Source organism: Acinonyx jubatus, chromosome A1 (genome assembly GCF_027475565.1).
Source record: "Acinonyx jubatus isolate Ajub_Pintada_27869175 chromosome A1, VMU_Ajub_asm_v1.0, whole genome shotgun sequence".
Lineage (NCBI taxonomy): Eukaryota > Metazoa > Chordata > Mammalia > Carnivora > Felidae > Acinonyx > Acinonyx jubatus.
The window spans coordinates 109798374-109820756 of record NC_069380.1 but is presented as its reverse complement, the minus strand read 5'-3'; the positions used below and the strand labels follow the sequence as shown (position 1 = coordinate 109820756).

General features: G+C 37.9%; 1 protein-coding gene across 9 annotated transcripts in view; it reads left to right on the top strand.

Annotated features, from left to right (window-relative positions):
* The window catches only part of CDKL3 (cyclin dependent kinase like 3), a 100364-nt gene that overhangs the window by 654 nt on the left and 77327 nt on the right, over nt 1-22383 (top strand). For 2 of the 9 annotated variants that reach the window (XR_008297748.1, XM_053221082.1), the window contains exons 1-4: nt 685-890; nt 1309-1491; nt 8702-8896; nt 21650-21828. Coding sequence is in view for 3 of the 9 variants with exons in the window: in XM_053221082.1 (XP_053077057.1) it covers nt 858-890; nt 1309-1491; nt 8702-8896; nt 21650-21828 (590 nt within the window). In the remaining 6 variants the exon portion in view is untranslated. Of the gene's footprint in view, nt 1-666; nt 1110-1308; nt 1492-8701; nt 8897-21649; nt 21829-22383 lie in introns of those variants that run through there. The other 7 variants (XM_053221084.1, XM_053221085.1, XR_008297768.1 and 4 more) reach the window with 6 other exon arrangements.

Here is a 22383-nt window from a genome sequence, read left to right as displayed (position 1 = left end):
AAAAAAAGTTCAAAAGGGGCGCTTGGGTGGCTCAGTTGGTTTAGCGTCCAACTTCAGCTCAGGTCATGATCTCGCAGTCCGTGAGTTTGAGCTCTGCGTCAGGCTCTGTGCTGACAGCTCAGAGCCTGGAGCCTGCCTCAGATTCTCTATCTCCCTTTCTCTCTGCCCTTCTCCCTGCTCACGCTTGCTCTCCTTCAAAAATAAATTAACATAAAAAATTTTTTTTTAAGCATATAGGTGTTCGAGAAACGTTCTTGAACCATCTTAACTGCGTTTTAAGGATGCATGTCAATGGCTGAGGTCTACGCAATTTAACGTTAGGTAACTTAGACAACTGTAATTACACAAGACTTCCTTGGAAAGACTTGTTTTACAAGATGACTCCGCTTAATGACACCAGGTATCCTTTTAGGACCCAGCACCAGCGGCAGGTGTTCGTTGGCCCGGAGGCATCTAAGAGCTGGTCGGGCAAGCTGGCGCCTCTGTGGCCCTTCCTTAGAAAACGTGAAGACCCTGGGTGCTGTCAAAATGGGAGTCCTCCCGCTCTCAGCTCAAAACCAACCTTGTGAGTTGGTCTCAATCCATAAACTTCCCACCCCCCAACGCAAGCTTTCTCTGAGCGCTTTCACCTCGCCTCATTTGCTCTTCCGGGTCGGGTGGCGTCGGGCCGATGTTCCGGTCTTGCGCAGTAGAGCCCGGGGCGTGAGGCCAGCTGCATCGTTGCCATGGTAGTGGCCTGCCGGGATTTAGCTGGGCAGGCGAGATAAGTAGGGTCAGTGTCTAGTTGACCCGCTGGGTCTGCGCGGAACCTGACTGGCGGCATTACAAAATGGGCTGAGACGTCGGTGGTTAACTGGATGAGGTCGACTTCGGGAAGAAGGGCGCGACTGGTCCGGGTGTCTGGTTTGAGGAGCGGGTGGGGCTGAGGTTTTCTTGGGTCCGGTGTCTGACCTGTAGGTGACTGCAGTATTTTGGGAACCCCCATACCTGACGGGCGCATGACAGGAAGTGTGCGGACCCCACTCCTGATGGGTGACATGTAGTGAAGGAATCTTCAATCTTAGTGTTCATGGGAATGACCGAGACAGCAGGAAGATCTCTAAGTTCTGGTGAGGCTGGAGCCCCACAAGGACACCCTACTGTCTGCAGGTGGCAGAGTCCCAAAGACAAACAAGAGTCTGTGGAAAAGATTAATATTTTTTTATGTTTAGGTATTTTAAAATACGGGTTTATTGTGGAAATGCATTGCGCAGCTTGAATAAATAAAAGTACAAATGCTTGACGTTTTCTTTCTTTATTTTTATGAAGAAGAATCCAGGTTTGAAAATGGAGATGTATGAAACTCTCGGAAAAGTGGGAGAGGGAAGTTATGGAGCAGTCATGAAATGTAAACATAAGGATACTGGGCAGATAGTGGCCATTAAGATATTTTATGAGAAACCAGAAAAATCTGTCAACAAAATTGCAACGAGAGAAATAAAGTTTTTAAAGGTTTGTTTCTTTTACCTTAGTTGCTTTAAGTCAAAGAGGAATTGTTATATAATAAAAATTATAAAAGGAATATTTTATTTAACACATATATTAAGACATATAGTAGGCACAAAGTGTGGTACCCTACCTTATTGTGTGTATTTTGAAATTTTATAGCAATACAAGATATATATGCTTATGTATAATGTAACAAAAGTTATGCCAAGTGTTGTGAAATGTTTGTTCAGAAATATGCAGGTATAATAATTAGTAAAAATATCTGCTTTGTGAAAGGCATTTTGCCAGATGCTGAGATTATAATGCAGTACCTCCTTTTCAGAACTTTTTACTATTTAATCAGAAATATGGGAGGGCACTTGAAAACCATACTGAATAGAAAGTGGCTTATAATAAATGCCAGTTGATTAACACAAAGGCCAGTTGGGTAGAGAAATTTTCTTGGAGGAAATAGAACATGAATTTGGCCTTAAAGCATGTACAGAATTTAGGCAGGAGAGAGAAACTAATTTATTCCACATTAGGAAACAACATAAACTCAGAGATGCCCAAGTAGTTCTGAGGAGAGACCAGAGACTTTTGCCTGTAGAGTTTTTTTTGTAAAGAAGTAGAAAGAGGTGATATTAGAGAAGTAAACAGGAGTTAGGTTTTAAAGTCTTGTCTTTTTAAAAATTATTTAAATGTTTATTTATTTTGAGAGAGAGCAAGGGAAGGGCAGAGAGAGAGAGAGAGAGAGAATCCCAAGCAGGCTCCACACTCAGCAGAGAGCCTGATGCAGGGCTCCATCTCACAACCATGAGATCATGACCTGGGCCAGTATCAAGAGTTGGACACTCAACCCACTGAGCCATCCAGGTGCCCCAAGTCTTTTCTTAAATGGACAAAACTTGGGGCGCCTGGGTGGCTCAGTCAGTTAAGCGTCCGACTTTGGCTCAGGTCATGATCCCATGGTCCGTGAGTTCGAGCCCCACGTTGGGCTCTGTGCTGACAGCTCAGAGCCTGGAGTCTGCTTCAGATTCTGTGTCTCCCTCTCTCTGACCCTCCCCCATTCATGCTCTGTCTCTCTGTCTCAAAAAAAAAAAAAAAAAAAACCAAAACATTAAAAAAACAAAACAAAACTGATGTCATTTCACACACACAAAAAAAGGACAAAACTTGATTTTGTAAGAGGTGGAATATTTTGAATTCAAAATAATCTAGCACTATTTTTTAGAATAGATTGGAGGACTGAGTAAAAATAGCGAGAGCTCATAAATTTAATTCAAGAATCCTGGTAAATATCACGAGAGCCCTTGCTGGATTGCAGCAATTTGAATTTAAAGTGAGAAAAGTAAAGTTAGAATACATTTCAAAAAAAAAAAAAAAAGACATGAAAGGATGTAGAAGGAAACAAAGGGAGGAGAAAAAAAGAATTGAAGTTCAGTGACTGTTAATCATTGATGGAAATATGAAAGACCCAAAAAAGAAATGGTCTGGGAAGTAGTTCACTTTTAGAAATGTTGAATTTGAGGTGACAGGAATATATTTAAGTAAAAATGACTAGTGTGCTTTTAGAGATGGGGGCAGAAGATAGAATTTTGTGTGGGTATGACAGGTCAACCCAGGGGAAAGAACTCAGGAGTGTGAAGAAAGGAGGATTAGCATTCTTTGGAGATTAGGTACAAAACTAGTGATTAAAAAATTTTTAAATCTACATATTTTATTTATTGGAATTTGTCTAGATGCTTTAAGGTTTATGACTTTCACAACATAGTCTAGATGTTTTATATGATGAAGAAAACATACTCTCGTTCATTTTTATATGATATGAAAGTAATATTTGCCTCTTTTTTATAATTGAAGTATATTGAACATACAATATTATAGTAGTTTCAGGTGTACAACATAGTGATGTGACAATTCTGTACGTGACTCAGTGTTCACCTTGGCAAGTGTAGTCATCCTCTGTCACCATACAATGTCATTAGAATATTATTGACCATATTTCCTATGCTATAGTTTTCATCTCTATGACTTTTTAGTTTTATCACTGGAAGTTTGTACCTCTTAATCCCTTTATTTATTTTGCCCATGCACTCTCTTCCCTACCCTCTGGCATCCACCAGTTTGTTCCTCCCTCCCCTCTAGCAACCAATATTTTGTTCTCTGTTTTTAAGAGTCTGTTTGATTTTTTGTTTGTTGATTTGTTTTGTAATTTTTAGATTCCACGTATAAGTGAAATCATATGGTACTTGTCTTTTTTTTTTTTACTTATTTCACTTAACATAATACCTTCTAGGTCCATTCGTGTTCTCACAAATATTAAGATCTCATTATTTTTGGGTGCCTGTCTGGCTCAGTCAGTAGAGTGTACCACTCTTGATCTCAGACTTGTGAGTTTGAGCCCCACATTGGGTGTTGAGATTACTTAAAAAAATAAAAAAAAGATCTCATTCTTTTTTATAGTTGAGTAATATTCTGTTGTATATATATATATGTGTGTGTGTATGAACACACATACATCACATCTTCTTTATCCATTCATTTATGGATGGACACTTAAGTTGCTTCCATATCTTAGCTATTGTAAATAAGCTGCAGTAAACAGGGTGCATGTATCTTTCTGAACTGATGTTTTCATTTTCTTTGGGCAAATACCCAGCATTGGAATTACTGGATTATATGGTATTTCTACATCTAATTTTTTGAGCAACCTGCATACTGTTTTCCACAGTAGCTACTCCAATTAATAGTCCCCACACACAGCACAAGCATTCCCTTTTCTCCACATCCTTGCCAACACGTATTATTTCTTCTCTTTTTGATACTAGCCATTCTGATTAGTGTGAGGTGGTATCTCATTGTGGTTTTGATTTGCATTTCCCTGATGATTAGTGATGTTGAGCATCTTTTATGTGCCTGTTGGCCATATGTATGTCTTGGTTGGAAAAATGCCTATTCAGGTCCTTTGCCCATTTTTAAATAGTATTATCTTTTTACTGTAGAGGTGTGTAAGTTGTTTATATATGGTGGATATTAACACCTTATGGATACATCATTTGTAAGTATCTTCTCCCTTTCACTAGGTTGCCTTTTTTTGTTGTTGATAGTTTCTTTTGCTGTGTAAAAGCTTTTTGTTTTGGTGTAGTCCCATTTATTTATTTTTGCTTTTGTTTCCCTTGCCTGAAGAGATAGATTCATAAACACATTGCTAAGGGGGAATTTCTAAGAGATTACTGCTTAATGTTTTCTTTTAGGAATTTTATGGCTTCAGGTGTCACATTTAGGTCTTTAATCCATTTTGAGTTTTTTTTGGTGTATGGTGTTCAAAGCGGTGCAGTTTCATTTTTTTTGGCATATAGCTGTCCACTTTTCTCAGTACTATTTATTAAAAAGATTATGTTTTGGTGTGCCTGGGTAGCTCAGTCAGTTAAGCTTCCGACTTCAGCTCAGGTCATGATCTCATGGCTCGTGAGTTAGAGCCCTGCATCTGGCTCTGTGCTTACAGCTCAGAGCCTGGAGCCTGCTTCAGAATCTGTCTCCCTCTCTCTCTGCCCCTCCACCACTCACACTCTGTCTCTCTCTCCCTCAAAAATAAATAAACATTAAAAAAAAAAGATTATGTTTACCTGATTGTACATTCTTACCTCCTTTGTTGTCAATTAATTGACCATATAGGTCAATTGTTGTGTGTTGACCTGTGTGTCAGTTTTTGTGCCACTCCCATTTATCTTTGTGGTTCATTGATCCTGTGTCCTGTTCTCTTGATTTATGTATAATTTTTTTGTACCCATATCATATGGTTTTGATACTCTAGCTTTGTAGTATATCTTGAAATCTGGGACTGTGATACTTCAGACTTTGTTCTACTTTCTCAAGATTTCTTTGCCTATTTGAGGTCTTTTGTGATTCTATACAAATTTTAGGATTATTTGTTCTAGCCCTTTGAAATTCTTTCTTTTTAAACCTATATTAGATATGATGGGTGAATTTGTTTTTTTAATTTTTTTATGTTTTTAAAAGTTTATTTATTTATTTTTGAGAGAGAGAGAGAGAGTGTGTGAGCTCACAAGTGTGCACGAAAGCAAGGGAGGGGCAGAGAGAGAGGGAGTGAATCCTAAAGCAGGTTCCACACTGTCAGCACTGAGCCTGATGCAGGGTCAATCTCATGAACTGTGAAATCATGACCTGAGCTGAAATCAAGAGTAGGATGCTTAACCAACTGAGCCACCCAGACACTCCAATTTGTTTTTTAAGTAGAATAAGTATATTAGGCATCTATATGTGTGGATTGTTGAAGTGCTCTGTCTCTAGACAATGGAAAGCAGTTAAAGTCAGTAAAGATGTTATGATTTTGTGAGTTGCCAGTCCTATTCCTGATCACCTAAAACAGTAATAATGTAAGGCAGTTACTGTACATCATAAGTGAAAATCTGATCAGAAGATCTTTTCACAGGCAATATCTTTTGCTCTTTATTCAACTCTGTTACATTTAAGGTGATTATTTTTTTCTACTTTATCATTTTGTAAAACAACCAATATGTGGCAAGAACACAGAGATGAATTTGAAAATGTACTTTATTGTTATTATACAAACTGTTTTGAGATACCTTAGCTATTTATTTTCATTGGCTTATTTTTTTTTCAAAAAATTTTTTATTCGTTGGCTTATTTCTTACAGAAGTTTTTGTTTGATCTAACCCAACAAGAGAGAGTTCTTGAATTATTTCACATTTTTAGTCTAAAAAGATTGCCATAGTGATTTATTTATTTGAATTAAATTTTTATCTTCTAGAATTTTGTTTAATAAATTACAGTTAGAGTAATTAGTGACAATATCTGTAGAAAAGTTATCTGATTATGAAGGAAGACAAAAGTAAACAATTTGAAAAGTGACAATGGAGCATTTATAGGAGTTTCATGGTTTATCTGAGAAAACACCTGATTCCTTACCCTGGGTGGATCTTCCATGGTGCTTATTAACTCACATTAACTCTTTGTTGCTTTTGCCTTTAAAATAAAGACTGGACAGGGAAACAGTAATTTTCCTTAGTTGAAGGGTTAGTAGAGTAGTGTCCAAAACCAGTCAATTGTTCTTGATACTGCCAGCATGCTGTCACTGCAGCATTTTGGCATCTTGCCAACCAGGGAAATTGGGAACAAAAATAGGAAGGGAATCTGGCATTATATTCTGGCATGTTTTTCTCTTGGTCATATTTTAAGGACTTAGGTCTATGTGTTAGTGCAGATAAGTTGAAAAATTGATATTGTGCCATTAGAATAAAGGCAAATATTTTTTCATAAAATCATAGTTTTCTAATGAATCTAACATTGAAAATATACCTCTCAATTAAATTTTTTAAGTTTATTTATTTATTTTGAAAGAGAGCAAGCATGAGCAGGGAAGGGCAGAGAGAGAGAGGGAGAGAGAGAGAATCAGAAGCAGTCTCCATGCACTGTCAGCACAGAGCATGATGTGGGACTAGATCTCATGAAACTGAGATCATGACCTGAGAAATTAAGAGTCTGCTCAGGAGCCCCTGTACCTCTCAGTTTTTAGCCAAATGAATAAACGTTTTTGATAATTTGAAAATGTTGGGGCGCCTGGGTGGCACAGTCGGTTAAGCGTCCGACTTCAGCCAGGTCACGATTTCACGGTCCGTGAGTTCGAGCCCCGCGTAGGGCTCTGGGCTGATGGCTTGGAGCCTGGAGCCTGTTTCCGATTGTGTGTCTCCCTCTCTCTCTCTGCCCCTCCCCTGTTCATGCTCTGTCTCTCTCTGTCCCAAAAATACATAAACGTTGAAAAAAAAATTAAAAAAAAAAGAAAATGTTAAATATTTGAGAATATTTGGTAATAATTCAGCGTGTTAAAAACTAAAGTAAGCAGCATAAAATATGGAACCTGATTTGTTTTCTAGGCTGGTACATGCCATTTTTACTCTTTGGAAGTTATTTTAACAGTGTTACTAGTTTAAAAAGATGTTTTATTGCTTAATAGAATATTACAGACAGTGAACAAAAAGGTATCCACAAACAATGGTATATTTTTATAAAGTTCCTATAGCTATAAATTGTTTTTTCACATATCTGAAAGGGTTCTAGATATTTTGATGCTCTTGTTATAGTATTATTAATTTATACTGTCCACTTGGAATCTAAGTTTTACTTTTGAGACTTTAGGATCAAACTAATAAAATAATTTCTTAAAATTCATATCATGTACTGAATGGCACTGAAATCCATGCTCGCTTGAAAATGAATATTTTATTTAAAAAATAATATTTTTTAAAATATTTTAAAATATTTTTAATATTATTTTGAAAATTATTTTAAATAATTTTTTAAATAATTAAAAGAATATTTTATTTAAAAAAATTTTTTTAATGTTTATTTATTCTTGAGACATACACACACACACACACAGAGCAGGGGAGGGACAGAGAGAGAGGGAGACACAGAATCCGAAGCAGGCTCCAGGGACTGATGCAGGGCTCGAACTCACAAACCGTGAGATCATGACCTGAGCTGAAGTCATATGCTTAACCAACTGAGCCACCCAGGCACCCAAAGATGTAAAAACATCTTAAATTTCAGATATTAAATTTAACTATAAACCAAGTGAAAGGATAATACCAAGTTGTATTATAGTACACTAACCAAGTTATTTTAGTAAGCAATCAAATGCCAACCTCAAGTAAGGCAGTACATTTCCCCTTGTTTTATATGATTAATTATGAAATAGTTTAGAATTTTTTTAAGTTTATTTTTTGAGGAATCTGTACACCTAATGTGGGGCTCAAACTCAAGACTGCGAGATCAAGAGTTGCATGTTTTTCCAACTGGACCAGACAGGTGCCCCAAGTTTAGCATTTTAGAAAATAGGAATGTAAGCAAATAAGTTGAAAATTTTCTATTGAAATGCATGGAGTAAAAGAAGCTAAGAATATTTTTGCTTTTTAAAATTCCATACATCTTGGGGCACCTGGGTAGCTCAGCTGTTTAAACATCTGACTCTTAATTTCAGCTATGGTCATGATTTCATGGTTTGTGGGATCAATCCCTGCTGACAGCACAGAGCCTGCTTGGGATTCTGTCTCTCCCTCCCTCTCTGCCCATCCCTTACATGTATGCACGTTCCTTCTCAAAATAAATAAACTTTAAAATTATATGTGTTATATGTACAAATTATTGTGCACGTAATAATTTATTAAAAATCTGTTTCTTTTGTCAATAGCAATTTCATCATGAAAACCTGGTCAATCTGATTGAAGTTTTTAGACAGAAAAAGAAAATTCATTTGGTGTTTGAATTTATTGACCACACAGTATTAGATGAGTTACAACATTATTGTCACGGACTGGAGAGTAAACGACTTAGAAAATACCTGTTCCAGATCCTTCGGGCAATTGAATATCTTCACAATAATAATGTAAGTGCTTCAGAGTAAGCCAAACTATAGGCTGTATATGAATCATAAGTGCCCTTTATGAAGATTTAAAGTTTATTTTCCTGTACAATATTAATTGAATTGGGGTCACTACCTTAAAATTTAGTTACAGAATTGTAAAACATATTGACTACACAATAATAAAGCTATAACAATAACAATAGGGCAAACCAAGTTGGAATACTAAAGTATCAGTAATTTCATAAGGAAGAATCAATAGTCAATTGGGGTACCTTTTATTGTGGAAAGTACATTAAAATGTCGGACTGGGTCAAATGAAGGGATGTTTGGAGATAGGAACTGGAAACTAGGACAGTGTAATGGCAAATGAATGTCAATACCTTTACGGAAAGAAAGAAAAAATAAAGTGGCTAAGAGGTATGGAGCCTTGTTTAACATGAAAACATTAAGACAGGAAAGAAGATCAATTGTTCTGCTTAAAAAAATTTTTTTTTAACTTTTGTTTATTACTGAGAGAGAGAGAGACAGAGCATGAGTGGGGGAGGGGCAGAGAGAGAGGGAAACACAGAATCTGAAGCAGGCTCCAGGCTCTGAGCTGTCAGCACAGAGCCCGATGTGGCGCTCGAACTCACAGACCACGGGATCTGACCTGAGCTGAAGTAGGACGTTTACCTGACTGAGCCACCCAGGCACCCCTCACTTGTTCTGATTTTTAATGTTGCCTTTAGCATTGCCGAGTAAGTGTTTAGCTCAGCAGGTTTTGTTGTTGTTGTTGATCTGTTTATTTTGAGACAGACAGAGATAGCACAAGCAGGGGAAGGGCAGAGAGAGAGGGAGAGAGAGAGAATCCCAACTAGGCTCCACAAATGTCAGCACAGAGCCCAATGTGGGGATCGATCTCACGAACCCTGAGATCACAACCTGAGCCGAAGCCAAGAGTCTGACACTCAACTGACTGAGCCACCCAGGAGCCCTGAGCTCAGCAGGTTTTTGTGGAGTTTTTTGTTCCCAACTTGAGCTCTACTTTCTGGAAAGCTAGATATATATATTCAGTAAGAATAGTTTTATTAATAAATAGTTTTATTAGTAAATGATATAGCATCTATATAGCCTAGGCTTTCTCGGATATCTTAATTTCTAATTCTCTGTCTTGCTAATAGTGTATTTCACTTTATGGTTTTGAAAAATGTGGTTGTGGGGCGCCTGGGTGGCTCAGTCAGTTAAGCGTCCGACTTCAGCTCCGGTCACGATCTCACGGTCCGTGAGTTCGAGCCCCGCGTCGGGCTCTGGGCTGATGATGGCTCAGAGCCTGGAGCCTGCTTCCGATTCTGTGTCTCCCTCTCTCTCTGCCCCTCCCCCGTTCATGCTCTGTCTCTCTCTGTCTCAAAAATAAATAAACGTTAAAAAAATTAAAAAAAAAAGAAAAATGTGGTTGTGATAGCAACTAGAATTCAGATTGTAATCTCCTTGCCAGCTGGATCCTTGGGGAGGCAGTATAATGTAATAGTTAAGAGCACAGTCTGTGGAATCAGACTATCCTAGGTTTTCACCCACCAGTTCTGCTATGGATAACAACACAACTTGTGCAGTTCACAGCTCACTGCAGTAGTGCACAGTGACAGGTGGTAGCACCATTACTCTCTGGTCCCAGGAAAGTTATCTAACCTCTCTGAGTCTCATCCTCCTCATCTATAAAATGATACTATAGGGGTGCCTGGGTGGCTCAGTCGGTTCAGTGTCCGGCTTCGGCTCAGGTCATGATCTCACAGTTCGTGGGTTCGAGCCCCACATCGGGCTCTGTGCTGACAGCTGGGAGCCTGGATCCTGCTTCGGATTCTGTGTCTCCCTCTCTCTCTGCTTTTCCCCCATTCACACGCTGTCTCTGTGTCTCTCAAAAATGAATAAACGTTAAAAAATTTTTTTAAAAAAATAAGTAAAAATAAAATGATACTATAGTAGTACATCACAGATTTTTTGTAAAGGTTGACATTAGGTAGTATGTATAATGTATTTAGCACTGTGTCAAGCATATTTTAAGGCTTAATAAGTAGTGCTGGTAAGGAGTCAGGAATAGTTGTGTTATCTGTATGCCTATAGTGCCTTATCTATTTAAAATGTTTCTTGAATTAAGGGAGAGACCACTATGTGCTATACTCTGAGTAGAGGACTTCAAAGAGGAAGTAAAACTAAAGTAAGTCGAACTTGGAATTGTAGCTAGGATTTCACTGGAATAGAAGAAAAAATAAATTCAGATGGGGTGTTACTGTGAGAATAGTGGCAAACCTGAGCAGGGGACTCAGAGAGTGGTGATAAGTGGGCTTTGCATAGACTAGGTAAAGGGTGATAAGATTGCACAGGTGCCCTGCGGAGAGGTTTCCAGAGTCCTGAGATTCATCCTCAAAGAGTTTGGACTTTTTCCAGAGGATACTGGGAAACCATGGAAGGTTTTTGAGCCTGGCTGTAACAGGATTAAAATAAAACCTAAGCTTATTTTGGCAAGTGTAGAGGATAAGTATGGGTAGAAACAGATCAGGTGAGAGGCTGTTGTGATAATCCAGATATGAAATGGTAAGGGCTTGGAATAGGTAGAGGAGGGATGGCAAAGGGAGAGAATGGAGACTTCAAAAGAGAAATGAGGAGCGCCTGGGTGGCTTGGTTGGTTTAGCATCCTACCCTTGATTTTCAGCTCAGGTCATGATCTCAAAGGTTGTGAGATCAAGGCCTGCATTGGGCTTTGCGCTGTCAGTACTGACTCCTTTTGGGATTCTCTCTCTCCCTCTCTCTCTGCCCCTCCCCTGTTTGTACTTGCTCTCTCTCAAAAGCAAAACAAAACAAAACAAAACAAAACAAAACAAAACAAAACAAAACACAGAAAGAAATGATAAGGTGTGGGGACTAAGTAGATATGAGAGGGATGTGAATAAAATGAGAAATCAAAGAATTACAAGGTTTTTAATTTGAGAGCAGAAGAATTTTGGTACCATTGACAGTCACTGGTTTTATTTAGAAGAGGGAATTGCTTTTAGAAATATTGTATATTTTAAAAGACAGTGAGAATTTCTAAGTAAAAATAGTGGTTGACCAATTATTTAACATGGTCTTTCTAGGAAGTTGTCAGAACTGGGTATCTTTGGGATTTGGGAATCTTCCTCTTAGAGACTTTGGTTGAAGAGGTAAGCATGGATTATTCTCCAAGGAACAGAAAGAAAAAGTCCTCAGCACCAAGTATGGAAGAATACCCATAGAGTTGTTGGAGCAGCAGAGAAAAAGGCCTGGACAGAAGCACCTAAATTCTTTTATTCTCTTTGTCTTACCTAGGACCTGAAGTAAAATTATGCATGTCTCTCACCTCACAGAATATTGTAAAATTAGTAACCCTTGAGAATTAAGGCAGCCACGAGTGAAGTGGCTCATTAGAATATTATTATGCTTATTATCTGGATATCTGGATTCTGGCCTTGATATAAGTTTATCTTCATGTTGACAAAAAGGAAAGGAAAACTTAAGAAAGGAAAACTTTATTTTCCTAGTATCTCCAAATTTCAGTTGAGTGGTTTTTTATATAACTGAAATGTCTGAGATATTATCTACTGTGATACCCCATGTTACTTTTTTTTTTAACGTTTATTTATTTTGAGAGAGAGAAAGAGCACGGGCAGGGGCAGAGAGAGACAGAGAGAGAGAATCCCAAGCAGGCTCTGCGCTGTCAGCATAGAAGCCTGACATGGGGCTCAATCTCACAAACTGTGAGGTCATGATCTGAGCCGAAATCAAGAGTAGGATGCTTAACTGACTGAGCCACGCAGGCATCCCCCATGTTACTTTTAATAAGAATTTATGAAGTCAGATACAGTTCAGTACCAGTAAAGGCTTTTTATCTCCAGAAGTACTCGTTTACTTTCTTTTTATAAAATATAGAAAATATGCTTTCTATATTGGTTTTTAGGCAGCTTAAATAAAAATTTACTGTTCAGTTGCAGTAACTAGTTAATTATCTTTTCATTCTGGTTGTTTTTATAATTTAAAATTTTGATCTGCTTAATAGTATAAGCTTCTTATACCTGAAACAAATGTAACACTGTGTGTCAATTTATATTTGAATAAAAAATTTTGAAAATATATTATAAAATACCCAAACAATGTAGCATGAGATTATGTGCTGTTTGTGATGACATGCACCACTGGTCGCCTACTATCAAACACACAAATGAGACTTGCCTGTGTCTGGCTTTAATGGAAGCGAGTGTGATGTCATATAATTTCAGCTAATTATTTTAGAGGAAATGGGTCTGACAGATTAAAACTGTAAACATTACATCTCACCATGCTAGTATTTCATTATAATAATTAAAAAAAAACCCTCAAAGTTTTAGAATTCATGTGATAATTCAGACTGCTTATTATTTACTTACCGGGAAAATACCATACTGTGCACAAAGTTGTAAACTTCATGCAAATCAAAATAATTCCTCAAAGATAATCCATGTCCTACAAGCTTGTGAAACAATATTAAGTGATATGTGAACAGCTTGTTAATTCTAAATGAATAAAGTTTTGTGAATCCTGAAAAAAAAAAAGTTTCTTTGAAACCATTTTGGAAGCAAAGTGTAAATGCAAATATTTGGCCCTTATGGGGAAGACATGGTTATTTGTCCCCTCATCCATTTATTCAATAAATATTTATTGAGCATCTTCCAGTAACAATCATTGATTGTAGTGGAAGTTGAGGATGGAACCTTGAGTAAAAGACTTAGCTCCTACCCATATGGAGCTTCTTAAATTTTATTCGGTTTTCAGTAACCTTTATGAATTATAAATAATTTTGACTAATACCTAAGCACTGTCAATCTTTCTTAGCCCCACCCCACCTCCTACTCCACAAAGTCCTGCTTTCCTAAATTTAGGCCACTTTTGCATAGTTTTTTTCTTTTTTTTTAATTTTTAAGGATTGTTTTGTTTATTTTTTGAGAGAGAGAGCGTAAGTTGGGGAGGGGCAGAGAGAGAGAGGGGGACAGAGGATTTGAAGCGGGCTCTGTGCTGACAGGCTGACAGCAGCAACTTTAATGGGGGGCTGGAACTCACAAACTGCGAGATCATGACCTGAGCCAAAGTCAGACACTTAACCCGACTGAGCCACTCAGGCGCCCCTGCATAGTTTTCTTAACTCTGCTTTGGATTTTAAACTCCTAGTCTTCCAAATAAGAAATTGTTATTATTTGAATAATGTTATTTTTAACATTTTAATATGTAATATGTTTTAACAATATTTTTCTACGTGAGCTTCATCTATTTTGTTTTCTGAAGTATTTTAAATTATTGGTACCCTGACATTTTATTTCTAAATACATCACTATCTATCTCTTTAAAAAAGCAAATTTTCCTGTATAACTTCAGGATCATGATTACATCTACACAATTAAAAATAATTCCTTAACATCATCTAATACCAAATTTATATTAAAATGTAGCTAATTGTTCCTAAATGTCTTTTAAAGTGATTTATTAAGATCAGGGTTCAGTCAAGGATTCCATTTGGTTTTTAGGGCATAAGGGAATCCCCAGTCTTTTGGTCTACCTCAGACATTCTATTCAGCCTTTTTCTGGAAACTACTAGCTTATTTTTTCATATGCACATTAGCATTTAATTGTATAACATCCAACTGGAAAGTGTATTTAATTGAAGTTCTGGGTGACTTAAAATCGGGTTTTCTGAGGCTGTTAGATGATAGGGAAATTAGAACTCTCTCTTCAGATGAGTGTTAACATTTAAGCACACACGACTGTATAAACAGAAGTATTATAATCAGATTTTTAGGGGTACCTGGGTGGCTCAGTTGGTTAAGCATCCAACTTCATCTCAGGTCATGATCTCACGGTTCATGGGTTCAAGCCCTGTGTCAGGTTCTGTGCTGACAGTTCAGAACCTGGAGCCTGCTTTGGATTCTGTCTCCCTCTCTCTGCCCTTCCTATGCTCACACTCTGTCTCTCTCTCAAAAATAAATAAAACATTAAATAAATAAATAAATCAGGGGTACCTGAGTGGCTTAGTTGGTTAAGCGTCCAACCTCAGCTCAGGTCATGATCTCGCAGTTTGTGAGTTCAAGCCCCGCATTGGGCTCTGTGCTGACAGCCCAGAGCCTGGAGCCTGCTTCAGATTCTGTGTCTTCCTCTCTCTCTATCTCTCCCCCACTCACTCTCTCTCTCTCTCTCTCTCAAAAATAAAGATTAAAAAAATGTTTTTAATAAAAAAACAATAAGTCAATCAGATTTTTAAAAATCTTTTTTGGAGGAGCGGGTGCCTGGGTAGCTCAGTCAGTCGGTTAAGCATCCAACTTCAGCTCAGTTCATGATCTCACAGTTCATGGGTTCAAGCCCCACATTGGGCTCCCTGCTGTTAGCTCAGAGCCTCTTTAGATCCTCTGTTCCCACCCCCCCCTTCCCCTCGCCCACTTGTTCTCTCTCCCAAAAATAGACATTGATGGGGCGCCTGGGTGGCTCAGTCGGTGAAGTGTCTGACTTCCGCTCAGGTCACGAGCTCACGGTTTGTGGGTTCGAGCCCCGCATCGGGCTCTGTGCTGACAGCTCGGAGCCTGGAGCCTGCTTCAGATTCTGTGTCTCCCTCTCTCTCTGCCCCTCCCCTGCTCATGCTCTGTCTCTCTCTGTCTCAAAAATTAATAAAACATTTAAAAAAATAGACATTGAAAAAAAAAAGTTTCGTTGGGGCGCCTGGGTGGCTCAGTCTTGTTTTTGGCTCAAGCCAGAATCTCACAGTTCATGAGTTTGAGCCCCATGCTGGGCTCTGCACTGACAGAGCAGAGCCTCCTTGAGATTCTCTCCCTCCCTCTGTCTCTGCCCCTCCCCTGGTCAGTCTCGCTTTCAATCTCAAAATAAATAAATAAACACTTGAAAAAAAAAATCTTTACGTTTTAAAATTCTTTTTAAATTTCTTTAAATTCCATTTAGTGTACAGGGTAATATTAGTTTCAGGTGATAAATCAGACTTCAGTATGGAATTTTATGTAGTTCTGGTACATTCCACCACAAAGTAAAGGAGAAACAAACTCCTTGTTTGAATTCTAGGTCTGATAGTTCACACTATGTACAAAAACTAACTCAAAATTTATCAAAGACCTAAGTATAAGAGGTAAAACTATAAAAGTCTTACAAGAAAATGTAGGTGAAAATCTGTGTGACCATTTATTAGTCGATACTTTTTTTTTTTAAGATTTATTATTAAGTAATCTCTCCACCCAATGTGATGTGTGAACCAAGAGCTGCATGCTCTGCCCTCTGAGCCAGCCAGGCGCCCCTAGGCAATAGTTCTTTACATATGACATCAAAAGCAAAAGCAATCAAAAAAATAATAAATTGGATTTCATCAAAATTAAAACTTTGGCGCATCAAAGGACACTATCAAGAAAATAAAAAGTTCAGGGGCTCGTGGGTGGCTCAGTCAGTTAAGCATCTGACTTGGGTTCAGATTATGATCTCACGGGTCATGAGTTCAAGCTCCACATTCAGCTCTCTGCTGTCAGCACAGAGCCCACTTCAGATCCTGTCCCCTCCTTGCATGTGCGCATGCTCAAAAGTAAATAAACATTAAAAAAGAAAAGAAAAGAAAGTAAAAAGTTCACAGGAAAGGGAGAAAATATTTGCAAATCATATATCTGATAAATATCCAGGATATGCAAAATACAACTCAAGTATAAAAAGATAACCCAATTTAACATTTTTCACAGGTATATAAATGGCTGATAGCACATGAAATGTGCTCAATATCATTAGTCATTATGAAAATACAAATCGAAATTACAATGAGAAGTCACTTCACACCCACCAGGCTGGCTGTAATTTAAAAAGCAGACAATGACAAATTTTGGCGAGGAAGTAGAGAAATTGGAACCTTTATACGCTGCTGGTGGTGGTATAAAATGGTGCAGATGGTATGGAAAACAGTTTGGCAATTCCTCCAAAGGTTAAATAAAGAACTACCATGTGACCTAACAATTCTCCTCCTAGGTATCTACACAATAGAATGGAAAACATGTGTTCACATAAAAACTTGCACAAGAATATTCATAGCAGCATTATTCATAATACCTAAAAAGTGGAAACAACTCAAATATGTATCAAGCTGATGAATGGATAAACAAATGAAGAATATCCATATGGTGAAATATATTCAGCCATAAAAAGGAATTAAGTACTGATACGTGCTACACCATGAAAGCTCCTTGAAACTTCACGTTAAATGAAGAAATTGAGATGTAAAAAACCACACAGCATAAATTCCATTAAAATGAAACATTCAGAACTGGCAAATTCTTATTTGCATATCTTCTTTGAAGAAATGTCTATTCGGGTCCTTTACTAATTTTTATTATTTTTTAAACATTTTTTTAATGTTTATTTTTGAGAGAGAGAGTATGAGCAGGGGAGGGACAGGGCGGGGGGGACAGAGGATCTGAAGTGGGCTCATCTGACAGCAGTGAGCCCAATGTGGGGTTTGAGCTCACAAATCATGAGATCACAACTGGAGCCAAAATCAGACACTCAACCGATTGGACCACCCAGGTGCTCGCTTTACTAGCTTATTTGTCTTTTTATTGTTGAGTTGAATTTTATATATTTTGGAAACTAGATGCTTATCAGAGATGGAATTTGCAAATATTTTCTCCTATGAGTTGTCTTTTTGCTTTCTTGATAGTGTTCTAATTATGGTGTGCTAATTATTTCTGACCAAGGCCCCAGGAGAAAGGCTTTTTGCACTGGGCAAGCTCTACTTTCAATCAAATAAATGTAAGATTTCTAGTGGGATTTTTCAGTGATTTGTCAGATCAAATAATGACAGCTACCTGGGAAAGGGGCTTTGGAGGAGATAAGACACTGTCCTTCTTTCTCTGGGAGCTGCTAGGCTTCTGGTTTTCCCCATGATTTGGGGGACTGTTGGTTTACCAAACTACCAGGAACTAGGGAGAAAGAAGTAAAATAAGTTAAAAATACTATATGGGTAGGAGTGACTGGCTGGCTCCAACAGTAGAGCATGTGACTCTTGCTCTTGGGGGTAATGAGTTCAAGTCCCATGTTGGGTGTAGAGCTTACATAAAAAAATACCACATGCGTCATAGGTTTTATGTTTTAACTTTTTAAAGAAACTGTCAAAAAAAAAAAAAGAAAAGAAAGAAAGAAACTGCCATACTGTTTTCCAAAGTGGCTGTATCATTTTACATCCCCACCAACAATATACTTCCTCCCCAATACTTGTTTTTTGTCATTTTGATTGTGGCTATTCTAGTGGGTGTGAAATGGTGCCTTATTTTTTTGAGAAGTAAAATTGTCTTTACTTACAAGTGATATGATCATCTACATAGAAAACCCTATGGAATCTACAATAAAATTAACAGAACTAATTTGTAAATTTATCGCAGTTATGGGATATAAGATTTATATACCAAAATTAATTGTATTTCTATATGTTGGCAATCAACAATCAGAAATTGAAATAAAGAATACCATTAAATAGGGGCACCTGGCTGGCTCAGTCAGTGGAGCCTGTGACTCTTGATCTTGGGGTTGTAAATTCAAGCCCCAGGTTGGGTGTAGAGATTACTTAAAAATAAAATCTTAAAAAAATGCCATTAAACAGCTTCAAAAATACGAAATACTTAGGGAGAGTCTGACAAAAGATGTATAAGAACTATAACCTGAAAATTACTAAACATTGAGAGAAATTAAAGAAGACCTAAACAAGTTGAAGGAAATACTGTGTTTATGGAGGTCACAGTGTGATAGTAGAAGGCCAAGGTGGATCTAGTCAAACACAGGTTTTACAAGTTGGGATTTAGAGTGTGCTTGGTTCTCAAGGATAACAAAATTCCACATGTTGTCATGGTTTTACTTGTTGAATAGAATGAAAATACAAGCGTATCAACTGAGTGCATCTTTCTGCTTCGTTTTTAAAAGACTGAGGAGGAAAGTGATAGATATCTGGTAGGCAGAATATGTGAAGTGGTATCTTAATGTGATTTTCCATGTTGGCTTTTGCTCATGTTATATCCTTAGATCTTGGCATAATGCCTAGCAAATACTACTCATTCAGTAAAAGTTGTAGAAATAAAAAAGGATTAATATAGGGGTGCCTGGGTGGCTCAGTCAGTTAAGCATCTGACTCTTAATTTCAGTCAGGTCATGATCTTACAGGTGGTGAGACTGAGCCCCGTGTGGGGCTTTGCGCCGAGAGCATGGAGCCTGCTTTGGATTCTGTCTTTCCCTCTCTCTGTGCCCCTCCCCCCCAACTAATAAACAAACTTAAAAAAAGGATTAATATAGTTTTATATATGGTACATTTAAGGTGTCTCATTACCCCAAGTTAATGTTTTGGCCACTTATGGAGGGAAACTGAGTCAGAACAAGAGCCAATCCCAAACACGTATAGCAGTAAGTTGTATAAACAAGGAAAGATGCCAGATTTCTGTCACTGAGATATTTTCACTTGTGCTATGATACTTTGTTAGTGATGAGAATATGCTTCATTCATAAAATTTTTAAATGCTTTCTTTGTTTTAGGCACTGTACTGGTCACTGGGGATACAGCTTAAATAATACAGAAATCTTGCCCTCATGGCGTTTATAGTCTAGTGGGAGTTACAAACAAGTAAACAGGCAATTAATAAATAGCATGACAAATAAGGTAATGGGGGAAGTACAGAATGATGTGAGAACACATGTTGGCAATCAACAATCAGAAATTGAAATAAAGAATACCATTAAATAGGGGCACTTGGCTGGCTCAGTCAGTGTAGTCTGTGACTCTTAATCTCGGGGTTGTAAGTTCAAGCCCCAGGTTGGGTGTAGAGATTACTTAAATACTAACATAAATTTATATTACTAATATAAATATATAAGCTATGACCTAAGGAAATAGGTGGTCAGGCAAAGTGTTCTAGGCAATTGGAACAGCATCAGCAAGTGCATAGAGATAAGACAAACCTTGAAAACTTAGGAAACGAATATTGTATAGGCTAGGGAAGTGAGGACCAAATTCTAGAAGGCATTATAAGCCATTTTAAGGAGTTTCAAATTTGTTCTATGGGATGGGAAATCCTTGAAGAATGTTAAGCAGAGAAGTGACATGATCACACATGTAATTTTTTTAAAGTTTATTTTTTTTAGTAATTACTACACCCAGCGTGGGGCTCGAACCCATGACCCTGAGATCAAGAATCACATGCTCTTCCAACTGAGCCAGCTTGGTACCCACACATGTGATTTTAAAATAGTACTCTGAAGGCAGCTGGATGCCTTAGTTGATTGAGTGTCTGACTCTTGATTTGGGCTCAGGTCATGTTCCCAGGGTCGTTGGTTCAAGCCCCATGCAGCATAGAGCCTGCTTGAGATTCTCTCTCCCTCTCTCTCTCTCAATCTCCCTTTCTCTCTCTCCCTCTCTCCTTCCCTCCTTCCTTACCCCTCTGCTCCTCTCCCCTGCTCATGATCTCTCTCTCTAAAGTAAAATAAAATAAAATAGTACTGTGACAGTGGATTGGAGGGGATCAGAATGAATTCAGGGAGACCATTTGGCAATGTAGTAATTTTGGTGAGAGAGTTGAGGGGACTTGAACTAGGGACAAAAATATATATTGGAGCTGAAGGAGAAAAATATCTTGGTTTCTGGCTTGAGATATGGGGTCAATGTTTGTTCCATCCATGGAACTAAAGGACTGTTGAAAACAGGTTTTGGGGAGAAAATGAAGCATTCAGTTTTGGATTTGCTAAGTTTGAGCTGTGTGTGGGTCAGCCTTGTCAGACTTCTTGTGGACTTCCAACCCTTGTGGAAATCAGGAGACATATCTTGGTTAGAGATAGAATTTGGAAATTATCAGTATATTGTTACTAAAGCTAGAAGTGTAGATGAGATTGAGATGGAGCAGCCAAGAGGTGGGAAGAAAGCCAAGAGAATATGGTGTCTCCATGATAGGTGACGAAAGTGGTAAAAAAACCAATGAGTAGATGTCATTGCCCAGGGAACAGGATGTGTGAGAAAAGAAAGCCTGGGACCAGAATCCTACATTTAAGAGACAAATAGAGAAAGAGGAACTGCCACTGAAATGGAAGGGACTGGGAGAATTTTAGGTCCCAGAAATCAGGAAGGAAGGAATAGTTGGCAACATTTTTACTCTAATATGTCAAGTAAGATACATATTGGGGCAGTCTGATAGAATGTGGGAACAAATGACATTAAGGAATATTTTATATTCCTTATATAAGGAATGATTACTTTAAGGAATATTATATTATTACTTTAAGGTTATATTACTTTAAGGTTATATTACTTTATATTATATTACTTTATATACTTTAAGGTTATATTACTTTAAGGAATAAATGAGTGATGAGAAAAAAAAGACTTAGTAAAGATAATGTCTTCAAGAGGTTTAGCTGTGAAGGACTGAGAGAAGGGGCAGTTGTAACTAGAATGGCACAGGGTTAAAGGAAAGTTAACCTGTTTTTCATTATGTTCTTTTGATTACCTTTCTTTTTAGGAATGTGATTTTCCTTTTTAGTATTATATCTGTTTTCTTGGCTTCATTTCATTTTGAGATGACAAGAATTGAAAATATGTACTTATTTAGCTTTTGCATTGTGCAGTTAATCCTTTGCGGTAAGAAAATAGCTTTACTGTCTTAATTAGCTAGATTATCTCTGTATAATTTTTCAGTGATCCTCTAGATAATGAATTCTCATTTTAATGTATTGCATCTTCTGTTTGTTTTTTAGATCATTCATCGAGATATAAAACCTGAGAATATTTTAGTATCCCAGTCAGGAATTACTAAGCTCTGTGATTTTGGTTTTGCACGAACTCTAGCAGCTCCTGGGGACATTTATACGGACTATGTGGCCACACGCTGGTATAGAGCTCCAGAATTAGTATTAAAAGATACCTCTTATGGAAAGTACGTATATTTTGGGATCCTGTCTGGCCTTTCCTGGCCATCTCTTTTTTTCCCTTTGTGTGTCTGTCACCCCTACTATTGACACCCTCTGCCTTCTGCTTCTGGGTTGGAGATAAGAAAGGGATGCCTCTAAAAAGAACAGATAGACCCCGTAGGCACCTGCCCTGCTAGATAATGGTGTTACCACGCTTGCCCTCTGCTGCTGAGTGGCCCCAACCCCAGGTGACCTGTGCTGACATCCCTCAGGTTGTATCCGTGCTTGCTTTAAGCTGTGCCCCCACCGTGGCAGAGTGACGTCTGTTTCTCTTTAACCTCTACATTCTGCAAAGATTTCAAAATCATTTACCTTGCTCTGCTGGCATTACCATAGGAACTGCCAAGTTTCCTATTTTCCAGAATATGGCACCCTCTTTACAAAGTCTGGCAAACAATTTTTAGATTGTGCTGTTCTAGATACTTTAGAAAGTAGCATTGTCTCAGTCTTTTGTGAAACAGTAGAAACAGTACATGAAATGGCAATCTAATATATAAATAACAAATCTTGATGTGCATAAA